Source organism: Myxocyprinus asiaticus, chromosome 1, assembly GCF_019703515.2.
Source record: "Myxocyprinus asiaticus isolate MX2 ecotype Aquarium Trade chromosome 1, UBuf_Myxa_2, whole genome shotgun sequence".
Lineage (NCBI taxonomy): Eukaryota > Metazoa > Chordata > Actinopteri > Cypriniformes > Catostomidae > Myxocyprinus > Myxocyprinus asiaticus.
In genome coordinates, this window is record NC_059344.1 from 67166864 (window position 1) to 67192828 (window position 25965).

Below are 25965 nucleotides of genomic sequence, written 5' to 3' on the forward strand. Positions count from 1 at the left end.
ACAGCTGCCTATGTAGGCAGGAGACAGCGAGGTGAATCACTAAATTTAGGAACAGACCCTTAGTTTGAGATTAAAGATTTTATAACATTCAGACTGTTGTGTTTAGATACAGTTTGTTGAGTTTTGACCTTTGCCCTTGGCTTTCTTTGTGTTGTGTATATTGATCTGGGCGAAAGTCAAATCGGCGGGTCCTGCAGTCTCAACGTCTGAAACAGAACAGAAAATCAGTGAAATAATTTAGATCATACAGGAACATCCGACTTTAGGAAAAACAGTTTCTCACCTTTACTTTTGAATTTCTTCACTTTTGTTCTGACTTCTGAATATATCACATTATTTGCCACGGGCATGGCATTATCTGAAAAAATAATTAAATAAATACAATTAAAAAAAAAAAAGAATGTAAATAATACATTACATAAAAACAAAACAAAAAGAATATATTAAATAAATGAAAAAAAAAATGTGTTTTGATATTTTATCAAATAGAAATACAGTGATGATTGATGTTTTTGCTTAATAAATGTTAATTCTTAACAGGTGCAGTAAAGAGGATTTATTTTACCTTTATCCACAGATATCTTGTTTTTAATAGTGACCTCTGAATATGTGACCTCATCTGCTGATGCTCCTGGATCACAGGAAACAAAACAAAACAAGTTAGCCTTCAGATGGGCATTTTAAAGATGAACAATATTTTTGTATTTCTTTATAATGATTTTTTTTTTTTTTTTTCAGTAACTAAATGTTTAAGACTCAACCTGTGCTCTTCTTATAGATTGTATCCAGATTATCATAAATGTGATCACAACCTGCTGGACAGCAAACATGTGTTTGAGGATTAAAGATACACACACAGCTGTGTTACAGGTAAACACTTGAATAATGTGTTATTGAGTCTGACCAGACTGTAGAGGACAGTTTTCTGTCTGGGATTCTCCAGGTCGTGTCCTCTGATTCTGAACTGATGTCTGTTGGTTGATACACTGCTGATCTACAGTAGATAGAGACAAAGATCAATGATATAGTCGACATGTCAACTTCTCTTAAAGCTAATGTGTGTCATTTCATTTCATGTTAAAATACTTTCTTGTGTCCCTTAATATGCAGAGTAAACTATAAATAAAGTATTTGTATGTTGATTTCACTCAAAAGGGAAACACTGTGACTATGTGGCACTATCAAAACATTTCTCTGTTTGACTTCATTTGGTGGTGTACATTAGTACTGATCATACAATACTATGAACAAACCTTTGTTGTTTTTGTATCTCCACAGCAGGATCAGTAAGATGATGAGTAACAAGGCGATACTCAGACCCTCAACCACCCAAATCACCAGACGAGTAGATGAACCGTCTGAGACTGGAGAACATGACAGACACATTTATTCATATTTTATTATTGCAAAGTTTGGGGAACCCAACAGGCTCAATCCAGCATTTGGGTAGATAAAGTAACCCAGACTCTTTTAGTGTGTGAAGAGAAAATATTTGGATGTCAGACATTAGCACTATTCGGACAGGATTAGTTTTCTAAATGACACTTGAGTTACAGTTATTATCACCCGGCGTCTGTGATTTCATGTACTGATTGGGACGGGACTAAGATCTCCGTGTTTATTACAGAGGTGGGAGTGTCTGTTTTCTAGATGTGGGCGTTACAGAAGGTTAATAACACTTGTGTTCTGTGATGTTGCTGGTCTTTCATCTCTCTTTCCTCGACAGCAGAACTGATGTTGATCAGACTCAGTAGCTCCTCTGATAGTGAGAGTGTTTGTGTTTACAGTGTAACGCTCAGACTCAGACACTACAGTTCTGTCTTTATACCACTCATATCTCCAGTTACTGTAATCAGACTCAATGTCACACTTCATGATCACTGTCTCTCCAGTGAAAACGGATGTTTCTGGATGTACAGTCAGTTTAGCTGTGGGGAAATCTGTACAGAGAAATAAATATTTACTCACAATCACAGCTGGTGTTGGTTTATCTGTGAGTATATGAGACAGTTCAGTGACAAAGACTTTAAGAATCAGTTAAGAATCAGTCTTCATCAGTTGCTTCTCAGTTAATCTGTGTATCATTCATTCTTTTCATATTCAATAAAGGAATCAACAGAGTTTATTTATTTAACAGAGTTTATCTACAGAGTGTGAACACTCACCTGATACAGTCAGTGTAACAGCCCATGAGATTGTAACTTTTGGATGTAATTACCTCGATGCTTTAGAGACAAATGTTGTGTAGGTGTGCACTTGTCTTGATGAGGAGATTTATTAGAATATTGAAATGGACATTTAAAAAAAAGAAGTAAAACAGCCTCAGTCAACATCAGCACTTCAACAGCAAGATGTATTCTGCTTCATGTATGTGTAACTACTACTTATTAATTGCACTGTCAAATGAGGCTAACGATTTGTCCCTTAACAGCCTTGTAACTGTAAGAGACAACTATACATTTCATCATTATATTATTTTCATTATTGTTATTAAAAAATGAACACAACAAACACACACTCACCCACACAGACAGACACACACACACAAACACACACACACACACACACACTCACACACACACACAAAAATGAGCATGACTTCATTGACCTTTAGGACACATGACCATAATATGCACCTGTTACTCTCTGTAATTGTATTTTATGATTTATTTCATGAAAAGAATGAAAAAGGTTTTTTTCTAGATCTCTCGCCCACTGCAGACACACATTTTTTCGACTCCAATCTACTACTTGACCACGTTTGAAAGTGCGTGAAACATTTGAAAACTTGTGGTGTAAGTTTCATGTGAACACTAGGAAGAACAAATCAAACATATCTGCCAGTGTTTTCAGAAAACCGGTGTCTTTTATCACAGTGGAGAGAGAGAGCTCGCGCACTCAAGGTTGCCAGATTGCGGGACTAAAGCGTCACTCTGACAGCAGATATCCAAACTGTACAAGTGTCCAGATCTGATTGGGGGATTTCACCGATAGACATCTGGCAACCTCACACATGTTGAAATCTAATTCTGACCGGCTAATCGCCCTTATTTAAAGTCTGTTATTTATCAAACACATTAAAATTAAATATTAAATCTTTTATTTTCATGATTAGTTCTGAGTAATACAGGACACAACTGATCTAAAGGGGATGGTAAGGGGGGATGCTGGTTTTACAAGGGGGATGCTTTTTGGTATTTCTTGCAACAAGAAATGTTTTAAACATATTCAATAAGTTTGATTAAAAATGATAATAGCATAGATCATTATTATTAAGGAGGATTGTGGATGATTGTCTACAGTGGTGGAATAAAGCAGTCTGTAGATCTGAAATGTTTTCAATCCAACTCATTTTATGCTCAGACATACTTTTTATGTTTTATATTCATTAACAAACAATATTGAAAGACTTTTACTTCATTTAAAAATGGACTCTTTGCCGATGTAACTTTTAAACATATTTTAAAGTGTATCTCGTGTATTATGATGCACACATGGATGTCTGTGGGATAAACCCCGGATGTTCACTGACTCTAGAACCGCCCCGTCGAGATGAACGTTTGTTGTTTGTTGTTTTTTTGACAGTGCTTCATCTGAGTATGTAGATGTCATGAAGTGATGGTCCGAGGTTTGTTATGTTGATATCATTCACTAATTTGAGTTGTTATGACAGACAACAACTTCACAAGTTGAGCCTGAAAGTAATTTTTACTCCAAATAACACTTAAATGTTTGTTGTTCTCCGTCTGAATCGCTCGTTTCGGTAGTTTTTACATTGTGTCTCGAGACCAGAAACACAAAACAGGCAATTATAATCATCATGGTGTCGCCCAGTAGTTGCTCAGGAAAACTGTGTATCTGCTGACTGATGCATATGATTATAATATAACAGATGATCACTCACCGATGACAGTAAATGACACTTCATCACTCCAGTCAGTGCTGATTTGTGTAGATGTTCTTCTAGCGTAACACCAGCATTTACGGCTGTATCTGCTGTATGTTACAGTAATCTTGAACTCTTTCTCATTAGAGTGTTGAACATCAGCACCATCACACTGCAATACGTATGTCCAGTCTGTCACTTTTGTCATCTGTATGTCACATGTGAGAGTGACAGTCTCTCCTCTGAATATCTGTGATGTTTTAGGATTTACAGTCAGAACAGGTTTTCTCTCTGTAAGAACCAGAAACAAACACACAACTCTCACTTTACACAACACACACCTGCAGCATCTACAGTTTAATACACACTCTCTTTCTGCTCATATCACTCAATAAATAAATAAATAAAATAAAATAAAATACTTTATACTATTTTTAAGATTTACACATTTCAATTTCACAATAAATTTTCATCAAATATAATAAACTAATCTTTAACAAACTATTAATAAAACTAATATATATTCCTGTTTTATTTTATTGATTATTATTATTATTATTATTATTATTATTACACAATTCAGTTTGATGGAAATTAGTTTTGGAATTGAAATGCATGAAAATAGGCACAAAAATAACACATTTATAGATTATTTACAGATTATATGGCAGTAACTGCTGTTAGTTTTTCTTATTTCTCTTTTTATCAATACAATTCATTTTATATTAACTGTCTTCATTTATAGTTATTTAAAGAAAGTTTAAATGAAGATTATAGTGATTTGATCGAGTCACACATATGACAGTAATGTTGAGATCATGTCTCAGTTTCATCAATGTCACATGTGAGAGTGACTGTTTCTCCTCTGAACACATGATGATCTGGATTTACAGTCAGAACAGGTTTTGGTCTCTCTTTTACAGATTGTGGTGCATGTGATGAAAACAAAATGAAATTATTCTGACTTTGATCACACATCACTACTTTGATCACAACTTCTGATAGCTTTGTTTTATTTCAAATGTATTGAGTTTTGACAGTGGCGGGGTTAAGGGGGAAATATGTATTTTTAAAATGTTTTAATGTTTTTTCTTCAGGATTAAAATCATGAAGACGCAGATGGTTAATTGTAACTGGTCCCTGTTTTCATCTTAAGCATTTTTTTAAATTTTTTTATTGTAAGTTGATTGAGTTTTGTCAGTGCAGAGACAGGGTCAAGGGCAAAAAACTGTTATAATTTTTGTTTTTTTAAGAATTAATATTTTATTATGACTACAAAAAATGGATTATTTTGACTGTGTTTTCCTGTGCTTGTTGCAGCTTGTATTGTGTTATATTAGAAAGGTTGAATGGCAAAAAGTTAATTTTGTATCGTTTGTAATTGCACTTCATTTGCACAAACTCGTACACACACACTGAACACCTGTAATTGTATTTTAATCAGTCTGTTATTGTTGCTGAAAACAACTGAAGGAGCATGCTCAGAGATAGACCTATTTTTATTTAATATAGGCTATTTATGTTATATAATTTTTTATTTACATGTTTTGCAGCTGTATATTTTCAAACAGGGAAGGAAACACTGTCTTTGTATTTTATTTTAATCACAGTCTGTTTTAATAAAAGTGTTTGTGACATCTCACATGTGACTTTGACTTACAACTGAACATTTAGCTCACTTCATAGAAAATACAGAGATATATATTGTGTAACGCTATTCAGCCTAAAAATACCGAGATATGTATTTTGGTCCATATCGTCCAGCCCTATACTGAACCAATCAGCTGTGAGTAAAGTAACATCTCTGACACAATGAAGTCACTCCCCATGTATCTCTCACTCCAAAATAAAGTGCCCTTCACAGGGAAATGTGTTTGATTTATTTAGATTTATATATTATGATTTCATATATTAGACCTACACATTAAGATATTATACAATGGTTTATTTAAGAGATCAGTGGAGCTTAAAAATGCAGCACATTAAAAATGTATTATTGAGTTTATTTGCATTTCTGTACATACTGAACCTGTATGCAGTGCATGATGCTGAGAAACTTGAAAAAAAAAATGTTTGCAGATTCTCAATTTAAAGCATTTATTGTGTGACGAGTCTCTTCACCTGAATGGATATATGGATTTTTTATGATTTTAAAATTAATTAGCCTGTATGTTCTTATTGTGAGTCTATATAAATTCAATTACATATTCATTTTATTTTTCTTTCACTGCAGCAGCGGTGTTTCTTCTTGCTCTATAAATATATTCTTCAGATTTTCATAATGGAGACATAAATCACATTGAATTTTGAGATGTAAATCGTGCCGACTCTCTCCAAGCTTCACCCATTGGCTGTTTGTGGCAAACGTCACTCATTCATGTGCACAAGCTTCAGAGTTAATCATGAACTCAGGATCAATCTCTGAGAACATTTGTAGTGAGCAGGGGTGTAAACTAACGAATTACAAATACTCACGTTACTGTAATTAAGTAGTTTTTCCCAGGAATTGTACTTTTTTAAGTAGTTTAAAAATTGTATACTTTTACTTGAGTACATTTTAAGTGCTGTAACTGAACTTTAATGGGCTATTTTCCCACCGTCTGTGTTCGCTACTTCCCTGTCCTGATTTTATTTTGATCTATCAACATGATTGGCTAAGGAGAGTCTCGTGACTCCCATCAAATCAAATCACACATAAAAAACTTGAATGGCAGTGTCACGTTTAATGTGTTCATGTCTTTTATTTCGGTAGTCTAGTTACTGTTTTATAGTCATGTGTTTCCTGGTCATGTGATATCCTGTTACCCTCCATGTTCATGTGTCTTGTTTTCATTGGTTTATTGTCTTGTTAACTTGTTATCAGTTCTAGTTTGTCATTGGTTTAAGTTTATTAGTCTTGTTATCTTGTTTATTGTTCTGTCTGTTCATTGTTTGTCTTGTTATGTCTTGTCCATATATTTAAACCCTCATGTTTGCCATGGTCCTTCGTCAGGTATTGTTGGTCCAGGTCCAGGTCCAGGTCCAGGTCCAGGTCCAGGTCCAGGTCCAGGTCCAGTCAAGTTTATGTTTTGTTCTTGCTCACGTTTTTGATTATCACTGATGTGAATAAACTGCACTTGGGTTCTTCACATCATCATCATGGTCTTTGTCTGCCTGTCATTGCCAAGCTACATTATAGGCAGCTGTAGATTCGGCGCCAACTGTTATGGATGTGGAGGATGCCTCAAACACTTGAACATCACGGCCGCACCTTAAAGGGCTTTTCACAGTGAAAAAGGCCAGTTGCCTGACTGTGTCACGTGAGTTTAACTTGCTCAATCAGATATCAGCATTAATCCTGCCTCTAATTCAAGAAACATACTAGGAGAAAAGCTTCAGTGTGCTTTTTGGAACACTAAGAGCCCAATTCTTTAAGATTATAGTTTATACTTTTGAAAAAATACCAGCAAAATTCCCTGTATGAAATTAAATAAATTACCAAATGAAAAAATTATATATTTTTAGACCTATATACGCTTTTTCTTTACACAAACTTAAATTAGCCTTACCCTGTTCTATAGATGAGAAAAGTCAGCTGAATTACATTATCAGGATGTAAACTATCAGAACTATTTGTCCAATGAGATCACTTCCAGAAAACCAACTTTTGAACATTTTAAAACGTTTAAATATGTTAAATCTAACCCTCTTTACCTCTGATCGCATTTGCTGAGCTTCTTCAGAACATGTAAATTGCATTATGACACTAATTGTGATGGTGATGCTTTAGATGATTGTTCAAAATGGACTATTGAATATCAGGAATGTATCATATATGTAAACCCTGATATTACACCGCATCAAATTTCTTCTTTAATAGCTGTGCACACAGCATATACACATCAAATGGATGCTCCTTATACTAAGTCCGAAAGATTCCCCCACTACTTGGTGCAGGTTGCCAGCTTGAACAGGGTCATGACGATTCGCTTTCGGGTCGGAACCGGAAGCAACCTGCGATAGGCGTGCAACAGCTCCCTTTTGATTGCAATTCCTCATCTTCTGATTGCATTTATTCATTAAAATGACAGTAAGCTGGCTAATTTCAATGAACTGTCTCAATAATCTCCCCATTTTACCAAAACATCAGAGGAAAAAAACAGAGACATCTGGGAGGCGAAAAAGCGATAAACACATTTCTGTATGGAAACGGCTTAAGGGAAGATTTACTTTGCAATAAACCTAAATTTATGCGACAGTGTTTTTTTTTAGGCATGACGTCATCACGCACACCATTTGTATCGATAAAAGGCCATTTGAATGGAAACAGGCAGAAGACGCAATTTTTTTTAACGCATTTTCACTTTGTCGATAACAAAATAGCGTGAAAAGTGGATGGAAACTAGGATAATGTGACATACTGTTGCCATCTGGTGAACAAAATATAAATAACATGACTTGAAAACCATGTCATGCCAGTAACAGACAGTAGATGACTGTAGGGCTTTACTGGTTGTTTAGATCAGTGTTACTATCAGAAATAATTACAAATTATTTCTTTAGTTATTAATCAATATTTAAATTAATTAATTGAATCTTAACTCATTAAAACCTCATATGGGACTCCAGTAAATGTAGTGCGCTACATTTAGGAGCGGGTTTGGTTATTAGCAATAATTAATAATTATCAAAGACAATTATTAATTATTAAAATCAATACAACATTGATGAGAATCAATGTTAGCTTTTTCTAATCCTTTAAATCAACAATTATCAAAGATAATCGTTAATTGTTAACTGATGAAACATTAATTAAAATTAACACTAGCTTATTGATCCTTCAGATTCAATCAAAGACAATTATCAATTATCAAAAATCAATAGAATAATAAGGATTAACATTGACGGGGCACCACCCTGGAATCAGGGATTAATAACCAGATAGTATAACAGTCTCAATATTAGATTTGTTTTCTTAGGAAAATCGACATCCGAAGAAAATCTATTTTCGGGGAAAAAAAAACAATGAATGAAGGTTTGAATCCGAGCACTGACATCCCGTCAGCATGACACAGGCGTATGTAAAACAAACTAAAACACTTCTCTTTGTAATATAAACAAAGTTTATTTATGCAGTAATATCAATTAGTAATTAATACAATGCAGTCAATAAACTTCCGACTTACAACTACAAACTAAACAGTGATATGATTAGATATGAAAATAAAATAATCCTATAACACATGAGGGTGTGTGTGTGTGTGTGTGTGTGTGGTTAGTACGAGAGAGAGAATAAAGTGACGGCCCCAAAGCCGATTTCGCGATCGTGGGAGAGAAAGCAGCTGTTAGTTTATTGCTCAGAGACGCGGTGGACGGCTTGTAAAAGTCCCGCATTCTTTGACTCTTTAATGGATAAACTCAGTTTGCCGGTCTCACCCGCAATGGCGAAAATGAACAACAGTCCAATTTGGTTGGACCACAATACAGCAAAACAAATTCGTGATAATTAATACCCTGAGTATTAATAATGAGCGGACATGGCGGTCCGTAAACTGTACAAGCAAAAACCTTGAAACACAAGAATAACACACTATAATATTCTATCTCTGCCCAGATGTAAACCTCTTACTTGAATCGTATGAGGATGCAGAATGTGTGTTCATCCGTCCTTTAACTCAGACTTGGTTCTTCGAGGCTCGGGTGATGACGGGAGGCCGTTTCCTCACTCTGTCGGCGGGCACGGCTGCTGATTCTCGGCGGACTGGCGGAGAACTCAGAAATGTCGACTTGATTGAAGATGAAAGAGAAATCTTTAATCTCTTCACTTCTGCAGGCAAACGGATGAAGATGCGGATTGCTCGGCGGTCTCCTTCGGATCTATTAGAGTGTTCGGTTGAACACAGAGTAATCTCAACTCGTCCAGCGAGATGGAGATTGTATGGCCACAGTTTCAAGTCGGACGTTACTTCCTTGTGCCAAGAAGCTGCACCTGAGAGCAGCGATGAGCTGCGTATACACACTGCAAGCAAAGTTGCTGGAAGCAAATCCCGGAAGCATTTCAGAGGTATTTCTACTCCTGATGATGTCATAGTTGAGGGACATTCTGTTGTGTGTCTCATCCAATAGAAGTTGAGAGTTCGATCCTTTAGTGAGCAAGGCTTCATGGGATTTGTTGTCTGTTTTGGACTCCCTTTGTTTGATTTTGGCGTGATTTTTATCAGTAAGATTTATGACTTGGTATGTGGGGGCTGAGTTAGGTTTTACGACTATGTTAGGCCTGCCTTTGTCTTCTATCTGAATACATGAGGCCCAACATGACTGTAGACACCTACTGTGTAGGCTGATGGCTTGTTGTAACAATTTTATATTTTATCACAAGATATGCATTTGGATATATACAGACATTATCAAACTATTATTTGTCAAAGTTTAGAATTTTAAAATTGATATAAGTCAAGAAAAAAGATAAATTAATGTATTTATGAATTATGCATTACCTGGAATATGTTTAGAGTAGCTGTTAGACATCAGCACTGAAAATAAAAAATAAACAAAAAACATTTCCATTAATTCAACACAATTCAATACAAATTAAACACTGAAACTAAGTGTTTATGTCTAAAGTTTATTGTAGTTCAAATAAGTGTTTAATTTTCTTCTTCTTAAGATAGTTTTCCACTCATTTCTATGTGGATTCATCAGTCGACTGATGTTAGAGATTCAGTGTGTGACCTCATCAAACACACATCTGCAGGACTCACAGGTGAATTTAGAAGTGAATTCACTGATGGAGTGAATCAAGTTCTGTTTGCATTGAGCCAAAACTGTCATGTGAGGATGAAACAAAGAGTTTTGGATTGTTGACACGTGGTGTTACAGTACCATGTATATGTCTATATTCAGAAAATGTTTCACTCTCAAAATTAAGTGAGAAATGAGAGCAGTCTGCAGGACTCAATAACAGATCTGACATCAGAGGTGCACCTGCTTACTAGTGTCACAAAACAGAATACCTACTGTATGTTGCAAAAATGTTCAAATTCAATTAATAATCAATGATAAATTCAATTCCATCATTATAATGTAAAACCACTGAAATGTAACGGCCTAATATTTACATTTGCTGTCCTTGCCAGGGTCGGCCCAGAATTTGTTGGCACCCTAGGCCAGAGTTTAGATTGCCGCCCCCCTTAATACATTTAAGGAATAGTAACATTTAATAATGGCTAAAAAATAAAAACAGAAAAGATCAGATGCCATACAATTTTCCATGTTTATACTACACCTCCCACTTTTCAATCTTCCTGCGGTGTCCTGGTACTTCCCTCAGTGTTTCCCGTTAATTGACTAGACTAGACTGGGCCCGCCACAGTCTCATAATGAACCGAAAACATTTCAAATATTTGTGCACTTCTCAGTCTCATAATCACATAAAATAAAAGGTTGTGTTTTGCGCTCTCTCGCGCGCGCCAGTCAGCTGCAGTCAGTTCAGTCAGCTCCTCACCCGCTGCTGTAAACTCACGCGCTCACACACACTCGCAGATATATGCACTGGAGTATTCCTGGATCCGTCTAACGTTATTTGGTTGAGGAGGACGACAAATCTTTGAGGTAAGTAACGTTAACTAACATTAAATATATCCACTGCATTTATACACTACTCCACACACAATTTATCATCATCAGTGTACAAGAGCAAACAGATAATATTACTGCTGAAGTTAGAATCATGATGATTAACGTAAATTAACGTTAGCGTTACTGGGTTAATTGGCATGACGTCACACTGCTTACAGCTTCACTAGCTAGCTATCGTTAGCAGTCTGAGGTAACGTTAAAAGATAAAACGCTGAAACTGACATCTCTAGTTTGTACCCTGCTTTTCAGAATGAGCACACACAAATATTTTAAGAGACGTCAAACCCCAGATGAGGAAGAGACAGATCATTTGTCATCACCATTTGTCTATACCAGGGGTCGGGAACCTTTTTTCACTAAGGAGCCAATTTGTACATTTTTGGTTGACTACTCAAAAACAAACAAATATGCCAAAATGAAAAGGAAACATGTTGCAATATGGAATTGAGTACACGTGTTTGTGCAGGTCTCCATAAAATTACTTCATTTTACAGTTGTTCATGAAACATTTTACTTCCCTTTTGGGCTGGGCGATATGTAAAAAATATTTTAATGATAATCGCATTTAACATTTTGCGATATCCGATTATACTGATCATACAATCGGATATCGCGAAATTTTAAATGCGATTATAATATATATATATATATACACTATATAAAAACAAGGTCCGTGAATATTTAGATTGATTGATTTTGCTTTAAACTTTAAAGTAATTTATTTAAACACGAAAAACTTCTATTTTTATCAGTCATGTTAAATTTCCCTGATATGTAGTATAGCCTATTTGATGTTCTCCATATATTCAACATTTTTGAAGAGAGGATTCAATGTTATATAAAAGAGCCATCATAACAAAAACATTCACAAATTTGTACATTTCAAATAATAAAGAAGCTCAAAATTGAGACCAGAAACGCTTCATGAAACTGTAAAGGCAAAAATACAATCAAATTAATCGCTTGTATTTAATGAAGGTTGAGAATATGAACTAATGTGTGTTGTTCAACTTTTTGAAAGATGGTTTTACAACAGTTGTGAAGGGCAACATCTCTATTTCATCCGTGCATTCTCTACCGGTCGGGTATTTCGTTGTCCGGGAAAATACATCTTGTGTGTGAATAAATTCGTTTTGTTTCCTCCTTCACGATATTTACACACTACTGGTCAAAAGTTTGAGGTCACTTGACTGAAAAGTTTCTCATGATCTTAAAAATCTTTTGATCTGAAGGTGTATGCTTAAATGTTTGAAATTAGTTTTGTAGACAAAAATATAATTGTGCCAACATATTAATTTATTTCATTACAAAACTAAAATTTTATATATATATATATATATATATATATATATATATATATATATATATATATATATATATAGAAAAAAAAATAGTTAAGTTTTTTTAAGAATTGAGAAAGCAGCCAATAAGTGTCCAGCATATAGATGGGAACTCCTTCAATACTGTTTAAAAAGCATCTCAGGGTGATACCTCAAGAAGTTGGTTGAGAAAATGTCAAGAGTTCATTTCTGCAAAATCTAGTCAAAGTGTGACTACTTTGAAGATGCTAAAATATAAAATAGTTTAGATTTATTTTAGTCACAACATAATTCCCATATTTCCATTTCTATTATTCCATAGTTGTGATGACTTTACTATTATTCTAAAATGTGAAAATAATAATAATAATAATAATAATAATAATAATAATAATAATAATAATAATAATATAAAGAATGAGTAAGTGACCCTAAACTTTTGAATGGTATTGTATATATCGCAATATCCAATTACATCGGCAACACCCGGACTGAGGGATCGTGAATATTCTTGCTTTACTGATTTTGAATTGAAAATTAAATTATTTAAAAAACGAAAAACTTAAACACATTTCTAAATTCAAATTGCACTCCAAATGAAACGAATAAGCAATTAAAATAATGAAGTGATAAAAGAATAATATATATATATATATATATAAAAGTAACCACCTTTCCATTTACCGTCGGGCAAGTCTCCGTCTAAACATGCAGGCGGAAAATTACTTACACAAATGAAGACATAAAAACAATTATACATGTAAAAATAATAATTATAATGATGATAATAATCACTGAAATATAAATCATGGTTTGAGGTGTTTTTGTATTATTTATGTTTTAATCACAGATGTATAGGCTGCAGAGTTGTGTTCACAATGAACTGCTCTGTAGAAATAAAGTGAACTGAACTCAAAACACCTCCTGAGCTGAGATGTGTGAGGTCATTTGCAGCATTCTCATAGACCATACTATTCTTGCAAAATAAATAAAGAAATAAAAATAAAAAATATATCAGAAGACAAACAAAGAAAGAGTAAGAACCTTTAACATGCGCGTGCTCCACGAGACTGCACGCCTCCGTACAAACAGTGTGTCAGACATGCGCAGAGACGGACTCATCTGTTCTTAATAATATAATAAAGTATTAATTTGATAATAATAATACACTAATAATAATAATAATAACCTAATAATAATAATAATCACTCTGATCATCATTAATCCCCGAGATCAAAGTCTGTCGGCACAACCCTAATGTGCATTTCTCTCTATAAATTAATAAAATATTCAGACAGTCTTCTTGCTGGTTTCATTACCGCTTTTGCCGGTGTCGCTGCGGCTCGCTTGGTGCGTGCACTTGTAAAATGTATGTATTAAACTAACCTCTACTAGTCGACTAATGGCTTAAACTAACCTCTACTAGTCGACTAGTAAAACCTTTGGTAGGGGCAGCACTAGCACCCACATCACAATCATTTGTTTTATCTTCAGCAGAATATATTTTCTAAAACACACAGAAATAACAGAAGATAATATAGAATATAATAAAATACTCACAGAGTATAAGAGGCAGCACACTGGACTCCATATTTTCACATTAATGAACTGTTTTATCAGTAGTGTGTGTCTAAACCAAACACTTCCTGTGTTCAAACGTCATTTCACACTTCAGAGATAGGGTGAGGGGAACCAATGGACACACAGACACACACACACACACACACACACACTATATATATATATAAAATCTTCTCTTTTAGTGCATTCAAGATGTTGAAGCTGTGTTCCTCTTTAATTTGAGTAAAGACTTGAACATGAACATCTAAACACACACATGCAAATCATGTTGACTGAATCAGACACACAAGTGACTCTGCAGTGAATTAAATTCAGACTGTCTGTGATTCACAGTAAGAATTAAAACTTGTTCATTTCTCCTCTAAAGGAGGGCTGAACCATAACAGTGAGAAGAGGAGCAACATTCAGGCCTTTCTGAACACGGAAAATAAATGAACTGCTCACACACTGGCTGAAACCACATATTTCTAAGAAGAGGGATGTAAAAATACATTGATGTGAATCTGCTTGTGGTAGCATTTAGAACATATCAACCAAAGATGCAGAAATGTATTAATATCTTTTGTTCCTCCCACACTGAAGCTGCAGATGAGAAACAGAGCAGAAGTCAAACCACAACTATGAGCTCATTTCTTTTATTAAACAAAACTAATATGAAATAAATATATTAACAACATGACAAAGTGATTTAAACACAAAGTAAAAATCAAACAAACTTTAATCACAGTAGTTTTCACACAATAACAGGATTGCAGTGGAAAATGCTGATAACGATAAATGAGCCGATAGTTTTTAAAATAGATTGTATGTATGTTGCATATTTATTGCATATAGCACATGGTTACTGTGCAACCAAAATCCCATAATAACCAGGAAAAAATTAAGATTTGGTGAATAACAGGGACTTTTAACTATAAACAAGTCCAAAAAAACACAATGGACTTTTATTTTGAAATGTTGGTGCTTCCAGCTGCTGGAAAGACTGGAAAATATATTTTCTGACATTCCTAGAATATATCAATATGCAATGAACATGCAGTGAATGCTGCACAATTCCATAAAGTTATTTTTTCTTTGTAAAACAATATAATCAAATAATAAATTATGCATTGAAGTGAGGATAAAAATCTGGACAAATAATGTCAATAATGACATATTTAAGCACAACAAATCCCCACAATGTGTCAGTGATTGCTTAAATTTAATCTCCAGAGGCTGCGGTCATACTCTTGAACCCTCAAGCACAAACTATTGATGAAGTATTGACGTTAATATTTGCCAATAACCAATAGTTCCAAAATGAGCTATCAATTACTCTTTTTTTCATGTGTGCTGTTATAGGGTTAAATTATAGCCGCATAATTTCCCAACTGTTATTGCAAATTACAAACCAAATAATTTACATATTGTGAAAAATCAACATTTAACGAAAAATGACAAATAAATAAACATTTTGTTAAACATATCATTTCTCATTTGTGGTCAGTACAAATATCAGCAGAACAAATACAAATCTGAACAACAGCAGAAACAAACAAAAACAGACAAGGTTGTTTTGACTGCACCAGACAGCCAGCTGTTTAAACTCCCTTCTGTATGCAGACTCATCGTCATGTCGGATGAGGCCGATGACAGTGGTGTCATCTGCAAACTTCAGGAGCTTGACAGAGGGGTCCTTGGTGATGCAGTCATTGGTGTAGAGGGAGAGGAGTAGTGGGGAGAGCACACATCCCTGGGGGGCACCAGTGCTGATAGTACAGGTGCTGGAAGTGAGTTTCCCCTGTCTCATAAACTGCTGCCTGTCCGTCAGAAAGCAGGTAATCCACTGACAGATAGACATGGGAACAGAGAGTTGGTGTAATTTATTCTGGAGTATAGCTGGGATGATGGTGTTGAAAGCCGAACTGAAGTCCACAAAAAGGATCCTTGCATATGTCCCTGGTCTGTCCAGATGTTGCAGGATATGATGCAATCCCATGTTGACTGCATCATCCACAGACCTGTTTGCTCGATAAGCAAATTGAAGGGGATCTAGAAAGGGTTCACAGATGTTAAATGCAGGTTGAGTAGCAGGAGGGGGGTTGCAGGAGGTGTTGGTGTTTGTGTGAAGTGAAGGTCAGAGTGGGTGTGGGGTGTGAGATTGGGCCTTTCAAATCTACAGTAGAACACATTCAGGTCATCAGCCAGTTGTTGGTCTCTACAGGGCTGGGAGCAGGAGTCCTGTAATTCCTAAGTTGTTTCATGCCATTCCACACTGATGCAGAGTCGTTAGCTGAAAACTTGTTTTTCAGCTTCTCAGAGTATCTTCTTTGAGCCACTCTGATTCCCTTATTCAGCGTGTTCCTGGCCTGATTGTACAAGACTTTATCCCCAACTCTGTAAGCATCCTCTTTGGCCTGACGAAGCTGCCTGAGTTCCGCTGTAAACCATGGTTTGTCGTTGTTAAATGTTAAATAAGTCCTAGTAGGAATGCATATATCCTCACAAAAACTGATATATGATGTAACCGTATCTGTGAGCTCCTCCAGATTGGTGTCTGCAGCCTCAAAAACACTCCAATCAGTGCAGTAAAAGCAGGCTTGTAGTTCCAGCTCTGCTTCGTTGGTCCATCTCTTTACAGTCCTTAATACAGGCTTAGCAGATTTTAATTTTTGTCTGTAGGTTGGAAGAAGATGAACCAGACAGTGATCAGATAGTCCCAAAGCTGCTCTAGGGACAGAGCGATATGCATCCTTTAATGTTGTGTAGCAATGATCCAGTATATTTCTGTCTCTGGTGGGGCATGTGATGTGCTGTTTGTATTTGGGCAGTTCATATGTGAGCTTTGCTTTGTTAAAATCCCCAAGGATAATAATAACTGAGTCCGGGTATTGTTGTTCCGTGTCTGTGATTTGATCAGCCAGCTGTTGCAGCGCGGCATTCAAACACGCATTTGGTGCGATATACACACTCACCAGAACAAACGAGGAAAACTCCCGCGGCGAGTAGAAAGGCTTACAGTTAATAAAGAGCACTTCCAAATTAGGACAGCACATCTTCTTTAACGTTGTTACATCTGTACACCAACTTTCACTGATGTAAAAGCATGTTCCACCTTCTCTCATTTTCCCCGTTAACTCCGCGATGTGATCCGCTCTGAGCAGCTGAAAGCCCGGCAGATGTAACGCGCTGTCCAGAATGGCTTCACTCAGCCAGGTTTCTGTGAAGCACAAGGCAGTAGAGTTTGAAAAGTCCTTGTTTGTGCGGGTGAGGAGATGTAGTTCATCTGTTTTGTTAGGGAGAGAGCGGAGATTTGCTAGATGAATGCTCGGCAGAGTTGTTCGAAAGCCGCGCCAACGGAGTTTGACCAACGCGCCTGCTCCTCTCCCTCGCCTGCGTCACATAGCGCGTTTAAACAACACAGCCGCACCTCCGACTAAAATGCCAAACAAAACGTCCGAATATTCAAAATCCTGGAAAAGATTGACTGGTGTATGCTGTCGAATGTTCAGCAGTTGTCTCTGGTAAAACTGACTGAAAAAAAGATTACTAAACACAGGACAAACAAACAAAAACAACAAAACAATAGAAGCACTCCACACCGAGGTGGCCATCCGCAGCGCCACCTTGATGTATTTCATCATGAAACTACAAACACTAGTCCACTGAACTGTTTTAGACTGTGAGTTCTGAGTGTGTTTGATTGCAATGAAAACTCTCTTAAACTCTCTCAGTATCAGAGTGTTAAAGGGAGTTAAAGAAGATGCTGAAAGTCTGACCCGTCAAGACAACAGTGTGAAACTGCTGTACCAGATCTGCTAACACATGTTCTGTGTTCCTGGAAACAAACACAAACAGAAAAGCTGTGAAAACAGAGTGAGAATGTTTAAAGCCACATGTGAACAGAAGATAGTCATAACGATAAAATGACAACATGGAAAAAATATACAATATATGCAATTACTAGAAAATTAAAAGTACATGATCTACAGTTTCCACTGATCCACATAATCTACAATTCCCAGAATCATGTTTGTTCATTCTATATAGGGAATAATTTAGAGCTGTGTGCCCAAGGCGAAGTCTGGTAATGAAGTCTTCTCTTCTACTACCAAAATTCCCTCTTTCACCTCCTGCTTGATTTTGAATATGATACAGATGTCTTCCTCTTCCCTCCTCATTCCAAATTTCTTACCATTTCCCTTTTATAGCTGTTGTGATTTTGGCCTTCTTCTTTACTTAGTGGGATATTCATTTCTATATGTGATAATTTCAGCGCCTGCTTTGCTAAATGATCAAATTCCTCATTTCCATCCACTGCCACGTGTGCTGGAACCCACAGGAAACACATCTTAATTCCTAACTTAGTTACTCTATACATACTTAAAAGAATTTCATATAAAATGTCTTGTCTAGAGGATCTCCCACTAACAAGGCTTGATAAAGCAGAGAATGAATCTGAGCATATCACCACATTCCTGATAGCTAATAATATTGCTACCATCTCTGCTGAATAAACTCCTACTTGGTCAGATACTCTTTTACCAATTTTAACTTGAAAATGTGGGACATATACAGCTGCTGAAGCTCGACCTGTTTCAGGATCTTTAGAACCATCAATGAAAATTGTAAGTATTGAGTAGTAATTCTGCTCTAGATACTGTTTAACCATTGCATCCTTTGCTATTACTCTATTTTTATCATTAATAATTTCTTGCAGATTAAGATCTACTAATGGTAAAGGGAATAGCCAAGGTGAAATAGCTGACACTACTACTGTGGGGCTCACTTCTACATTTATTATTCCACATGATTGGGCTTCTTCTGCAATCCATCAAAAACTTCTTAACTTGGCTGACTCATATTCCCAGCATTTTACCAATACTTTTTTAATTGGATGAGTTTCATAGTGTCCCTTTACTGATATCCAGTAAGTCAACATTAACTTTAGTCTTCAAATATCAAGAGGCAGTTCACTCATTTCTACCTGTAAGGCAGGAATAGGAGAAGATCTGAGAGCACCACAACATATACGTAATGCCTGTGACCGAATTATTTCTACTTTCTGCAGAAAAGTTTTAGACGCAGACCCATAAGCTATACATCCATAATCTATAGTTGATCAGTCATGTCTTAACAAGCGGATACTCTTCATTCACTCTTGACAAGAACCGCCCAATCAGACAAGAAGTACTGATTGACATGTAAACTGGCCAATCTTCGTAAAGAAGTTTAATACGATCAGCCCATGAGATTGTGACTTTTGGATGTAAGTAACTCGATGCTTTAGAGACAAATGTTGTGTAGGTGTGCACTTGTCTTGATGAGGAGATTTATTAGAATATTGAAATGGACATTTTAAAAAAAATAAGTAAAACAGCCTCAGTCAACATCAGCACTTCAACAGCAAGATGTATTCTGCTTCATGTATGTGTAACTACTACTTATTAATTGCACTATCAAATGAGGTTAACGATTTGTCCCTTAACAGCCTTGAAACTGTAAGAGACAACTATACATTTCATCATTATATTATTTTCATTTTTGTGTTATTTAATAATAATAATAATAATAATAATAATAATAATAAAAATTCTCTGAGGAAGAAAAGCTAGTGAAGTATCTGACTAGTCCTCACACAGCAGCAGTCTTTCCAAAACACAAACACACACACACACACACACACACACACACACACACACTGAAAGACACACGCACAAAAACACGCATGAACACACGCACATGCATGCACGCACGCACGCACACACTCTCTCACTCTTTATTAAAAAACAATATTGAAAGACTTTTACTTCATTTAAAAATGGACTCTTTGCCGATGTAACTTTTAAACATATTTTAAAGTGTATCTCGTGTATTATGATGCACACATGGATGTCTGTGGGATAAACCCCGGATGTTCACTGACTCTAGAACCGCCCCTGATTTCGACGCTGAAATAAACGTCACATCGTTACATCGTCATGTGTTTTTGTCTCTAAATAAAGTACAGAAGTCCTGCTCGGTGTTCACATTGTTTTCAGTCCAATAAACTATTGAATCACTCCAGTTTTACTGTAAATGTGAGAGGAGAAAACGCACACACACTGAGATGAGCGGGTTGAGTCTATATGGTTCTCATGTGTGTTTCAAGAGCGATTGTGTCTTTGAGTTTTCATACTAATGAAGTAAATCTGTTTTGTTTTTGGTCAGATATATTTAAACTTAATGTTAAATATACTACTACTATTATTATTATTATTGTTATTATTATTATTATTGTTGTTGTTGTTTGTGTTTTTACATTAAATATTTCGGAGTTGAAACGCTTGAAGGCTCATATGACGGAAGATAGGGGGAGGGGCTTGAAGTTTAGACGGAAGTGCAGTGATTGGTTGAAATGTTTTGCAGACTTTAACCAATAGGCGACAGACGAGCTCGTTTAAATACTGTGAACAGTACGTGTCGATGTATTATTTCTTATGATGACGTTACAGTTGTGACCTCAAAACTGAGCGGAAGAGTTAAAACACAAGTCCATCATCTTTCACATGAACACAGACAGATGCATTTGTTCTGTAACACACAGTAATAACTGCAGTCTTCACTCTCATCATCACTATAACACAAAACATTATATATATATGAACAGAATAAAGAATACATGAACACTGAGACAGTAAATCTACAGTATAGACCTGTGCACCCACATCACAATCATTTGTTTTATCTTCAGCAGAATATATTTTCTAACACACACACACACACACAGAAATAACAGAAGATAATATAGAATATAATAAAATACTCACAGAGTATAAGACGCAGCACACTGGACTCCATACTGTCACATTAATGATCTGTTTTAGCAGTGCTGTGTGTCTAAACCAAACCCTTCCTGTGTTCTAACGTCATTTCACACTTCAGAGACAGAAAGAAAAGGCACGGGGAGAAAGACAAGGGTCTACAGACCAATGCATGCAGAACAAAAAATAAGATATTTAACTTCTCTTTTAGTGCATTCAAGCTGTTGAAGCTGTGATGAGAAACAGAGCAGAACTCTTTAAGGGAGTTAAAGAAGATGCTGAAAGTCTGACCCGTCAAGACAACAGTGTGAAACTGCTGTACCAGATCTGCTAACACAACATGTTCTGTGTTCCTGGAAACAAACACAAATAGAAAAGCTGTGAAAACAGAGTGAGAATGTTTAAAGCCACATGTGAACAGAAGATAGTCATAAAGATAAAATGACAACATGGAAAAAATATACAATATATACATTTAAAAGAAAATCAAAAGCTCTCCATATTTTATACCACATATAGGTATTGCATTTACAATTTTAATTTAAATCACTTTGATTTTTTTTTTTTTTTTTTGCTTTCTGACATAAGACTTCATTGCATCTGTTGTAAATAAGTTAATTGTATTGTCAAAATTGTTTTAATGTCTACCTAGATACATAACACTATAGAGAACTGTAACTGTACATCAATATTTCAAGTTCCTATTTCACTCAAAAGCTTTGTATTTTAGATATTTTAATTAACATAGCAACAGATCCAGTGAAAAGATGTGCAGCAATGAAATGCTCAAGACACTTTCTGAAGGTTGAGTGATAGACATTTTTACATGCCATCCAATAAAAAAAAGGGCCAAATTCAACTGTGAGAAAAGAACAATAAGAGTGAGAAGTGACAAATGTGTACTTCCCATTTAGTTGAAATGTCCTTTGTCTGGGCAGCACGGCCGCGGAAACGCAGGAGGAAAAGGGGAAACAGTGCCAGCGTTCTCATCAGAGTAAGACGCCGTGCAAATCGACCCCCGCTACCCACTATTCTACTGGCAAATGTTCAGTCTCTGTATAACAAGCTCTGCGAGATGAAAGCGCGGATCTCTTTCCAACGATATACAAGGGACTGCTGCATTATCTGCCTAACAGAAACTTGGATGTCTGCGGAGATTCCAGACTCAGCCATTGAACCCGCGGGGTTCTCCGTGCACCGAGCGGACAGAGTGAAAGTGTGTATCGACCACTCTGGCTACCGAGGGAATTCACAGCGGTCATTATCACTGCTGTGTACATACCCCCACAAGCCGACACAGACCGGGCACTCAAGGAACTGTATGGGAGAATAAGTGAGCAGGAAACCGCGCACCCTGAGGCCACGTTCATTGTGACAGGGGACTTTAATAAAGCCAGTTTCAAATCAGTCGCACCAAAATATCACCAGCACATTAGTTTCAACACATGAGGGGACCGAGTTTTGGACCATTGCTACTCTCCGTTCCGGGATGGCTACAAATCCCTCCCCCGCCCACCATTTGGCAAATCGGACCACTCTTCCATTCTGCTTCTGCCCGCTTACAGGCAGAAATTGAAACAGGAAGCACCCACCCTCAGAACGATCCAGTGCTGGTCAGACCAATCAGATTCTACGCTACAAGACTGTTTTGATCACACGGACTGGGAGATGTTCCGGTCCGCCTCTGATGACGACATCGAGCTTTACGCTGATAGCGTAATGTGCTTCATCAGAACGTGCGTAGAGGACGTCGTTCCAACCAGAACTGTACGAATCTATCCGAATCAGAAACCTTGGATCAATAGCGATGTTCGCGCGGCACTTAATGTGCGGACCTCCGCTTTTAATTCCGGGAACGTGGAGGAGCATAAACAAGCCAGTTATGCCCTCCAAAAAATCAGAACCGCAAAACACCAGTACAGGAGTAAGATTGAAGGACAGTTTAACACCACCAACTCTAGAAGCATGTGGCAGGAAATTAACATCATCACGGACTTTAAAGGGAATAAAAACTCCGCCATGAACATCGCTGCCTCTCTACCGGATGAGCTAAATACTTTTTATGCTCGTTTCGAGGGAAATAACACCGCCCTCGCGGAGAGAGCTCTCGCGGCTGAAGCTACAGAGGTTAGTTCACTCTCCGTCTCTGTAGCGGATGTAACACGATCCTTCCGATGGGTGAATACCCGCAAAGCCGCGGGCCCAGACAGCATTCCGGGCCGCATCATCAGAGCGCGCGCGAACCAGCTGGCTGGTATTTTTACGGACATTTTCAACCTTCGCAAAGGGTGGTGCGAACTGCCAGACACATCATCGGAGGTGAGCTTCCCTCCCTCCAGGAAATATATAAAAGGCGGTGTGTGAAAAAAGCTCGGAGGATCATCAGAGACTCCAGCCACCCGAGTCATGGGCTGTTCTCACTGCTACCATCAGGTAGGCAGTATCGCAGCATCAGGACCCGCACCAGCCGACTCCATGATAGCTTCTTCCCCCAAGCAATCAGACTTTTGAACTCTTGATCTCCCACGATCAAAATACATCAGCACTGCACTTTATTACCCTTACTCTTATATCTCACACTGGACTGTCATAAATTATATTATTATTATTATATTATGTTCTCTCTTAACAACTGACTATCAGCCGACAGCCTGAATGTCAATACAGTACAATACTGTACATTCTATATATATATACTTTTTTATATATTTTTATTTTTTATTTTTATTGAATAATGTGTATCTATATAGTGCGTATTGCATACTGTACAGTGTATGTTATTATTTGTATACTGTTGAGTGTAATTATGTGTATAACAGATGTTTAAATTGTGTTGTGTTAATTTGATGTTATTGTAAATTGGTATATGTCTCATCACTGTCACGACTGCTATGTTGATCGGAACTGCACCCAAGAATTTCACACACCATTGCACTTGTGTATATGGCTGTGTGACAATAAAGTGATTTGATTTGATTTGAAATGTGTGACGTGTAAATGATGGACAGAATGACCCAGGAGCAGGGGAAACAGTTCCAAAATATTTATTCACAATAATATGTAGAAATTCAGTCATGTGCCACCGCGCAGAGGGTAATGAGTAGTGTGTTTGTTAGTGGAGCGTGTGCGTCCTGGAAGTCAGGCAAAGCTTGGAAATATCCTCAGTAGAAGTTAGGTAATGCAAGTGTACAATGCAAGTAACAGCAAAAGTGTTGATCCCCAGCACGCAGACATAGACCGAAATTCCTCCATGGACTGCCAGGCTGAAACTCAGCAAAGACTGGAAGGCAAACCACAACCCGAACAATGCGAGCAACCAACAGAGTGACAAGGCAGGACCAGCTAAACAAAGAGAGCGAGGTTAGTACTCAACTTAGTAGAATCATCAATCGAAGAAACAGAAAAACATGAGGGCATAAGTAGGGAGTGAAATCAGGCAGGAACAGGTGTTGCTCAACAAGCTAATCAGTGGCATGATCGGTGCTGCCATGAGAACAATGAACATTCCCATGGAAACTCCGTTCATGCCATTGGAGTGTGCCTGTGAAACACGAGGGAGAGAAAATGACAAAACAAACAGAACAAACTTGTGGGCTAATAGAACCGTGATGTTTGTGCTCTGCAAAGGAAACTACGCAGAGTGCGTTGATGCCGGTGCTCCTGTTTATCTGGCCGCTGTACTCGAGTATCTCACCACTGAGATTCTGGAGTTGGCAAGAAATGCCGCTCGGGACAATAAGAAGACTTGTATCGTTCCGTCACCTGCAGCTGGCTGTGCGGAACGACGAGGAGTTGAACAATCTCTTGGGTGGAGTGACCATCACTCAGGATGGTGTGCTGCCCAACATCCAGGCTGTGCTGCTGCCCAAGAAGACTGAGAAACCCGCCAAGAAGTAAATGGACTAAAGTCTGATTCATATAAACCCAAAGACTCTTTTAAAGGTCACACACTTGAACTATAAGAGTCATTTTTTCTACTGAAATATAAAATCAATCTTTTCATAAGCGGATGTTTAAAATACAAAAACGCAGTGAGGAAAAACTGCATAGTAATGTAAACTCATGAGAAATCAATATGTTCATTTTAATTTGTACCTCTATAAAATAGGACAGTATCGGCTGTAAAATACATGTTTAGGTAAACAGTTATAACATATATATATATATATATATATATATATATTATATATATATATATATATATATATATATATATATATATATATATATATTGTGTATGCTGAAACATAAATTACAGATAATACTCCTTTAATAGTTGTTCCTCTAATTACGTTCAGTATACAATATAGATTAACATACAAATTCAGTGGTTTTAGGACAAACAGTGTTTAAAGAATATCAATGCAAAATTGTTATTAAAGTGAATGTTTCTTTAGGTGATTGAGACACTAATGGGATTGCTTTATTTTTTATTATTTTTTTTATCTATGTGAACAACCACAAAAAATAAAATAAAATAGTTTATTCACCATTATAATACTTCTTTGGATTATTATTAGCCTATTAATAACAACCGATCACATTAACTATTATTTATGTATTTGTTATTACTAATCATAAGACTATTAATTATTCAAAACAAATAAATGAAACTACATGAGTATGAAATATACTGAAATGAATGTGCAGCATTTGTGACATGCGCACAGAGATGAACTGAACAAAAGATCTTGAGCGGGAAACTGCCGCCGCTTGTTTAAAATTACGATCCGTACAGTCATTGGTCAACTTTGATGCGTAGACGTCCATATCAGCCAAT

General features: G+C 36.6%; 1 protein-coding gene and 1 pseudogene across 1 annotated transcript in view; one reads left to right on the top strand and one right to left on the bottom strand.

Annotated features, from left to right (window-relative positions):
• The window catches only part of LOC127440298 (uncharacterized), a 37123-nt gene extending 22687 nt beyond the window's left edge, over positions 1-14436 (bottom strand). The window contains exons 1-9 of the mRNA XM_051696807.1: positions 14383-14436; positions 10363-10398; positions 3905-4177; positions 1254-1364; positions 905-994; positions 762-812; positions 566-631; positions 284-358; positions 129-206 (exon numbers count right to left, since the gene is read on the bottom strand). Coding sequence (XP_051552767.1) covers positions 129-206; positions 284-358; positions 566-631; positions 762-812; positions 905-994; positions 1254-1364; positions 3905-4177; positions 10363-10398; positions 14383-14413 — 811 coding nt within the window. The 5' untranslated portion in view covers positions 14414-14436. The remainder of the gene's footprint in view (positions 1-128; positions 207-283; positions 359-565; positions 632-761; positions 813-904; positions 995-1253; positions 1365-3904; positions 4178-10362; positions 10399-14382) is intronic.
• LOC127448088 (histone H2A, sperm-like) overlaps positions 1-25335 on the top strand; it is a 36681-nt pseudogene extending 11346 nt beyond the window's left edge.
• The last annotated feature ends 630 nt before the right edge of the window (positions 25336-25965 follow it).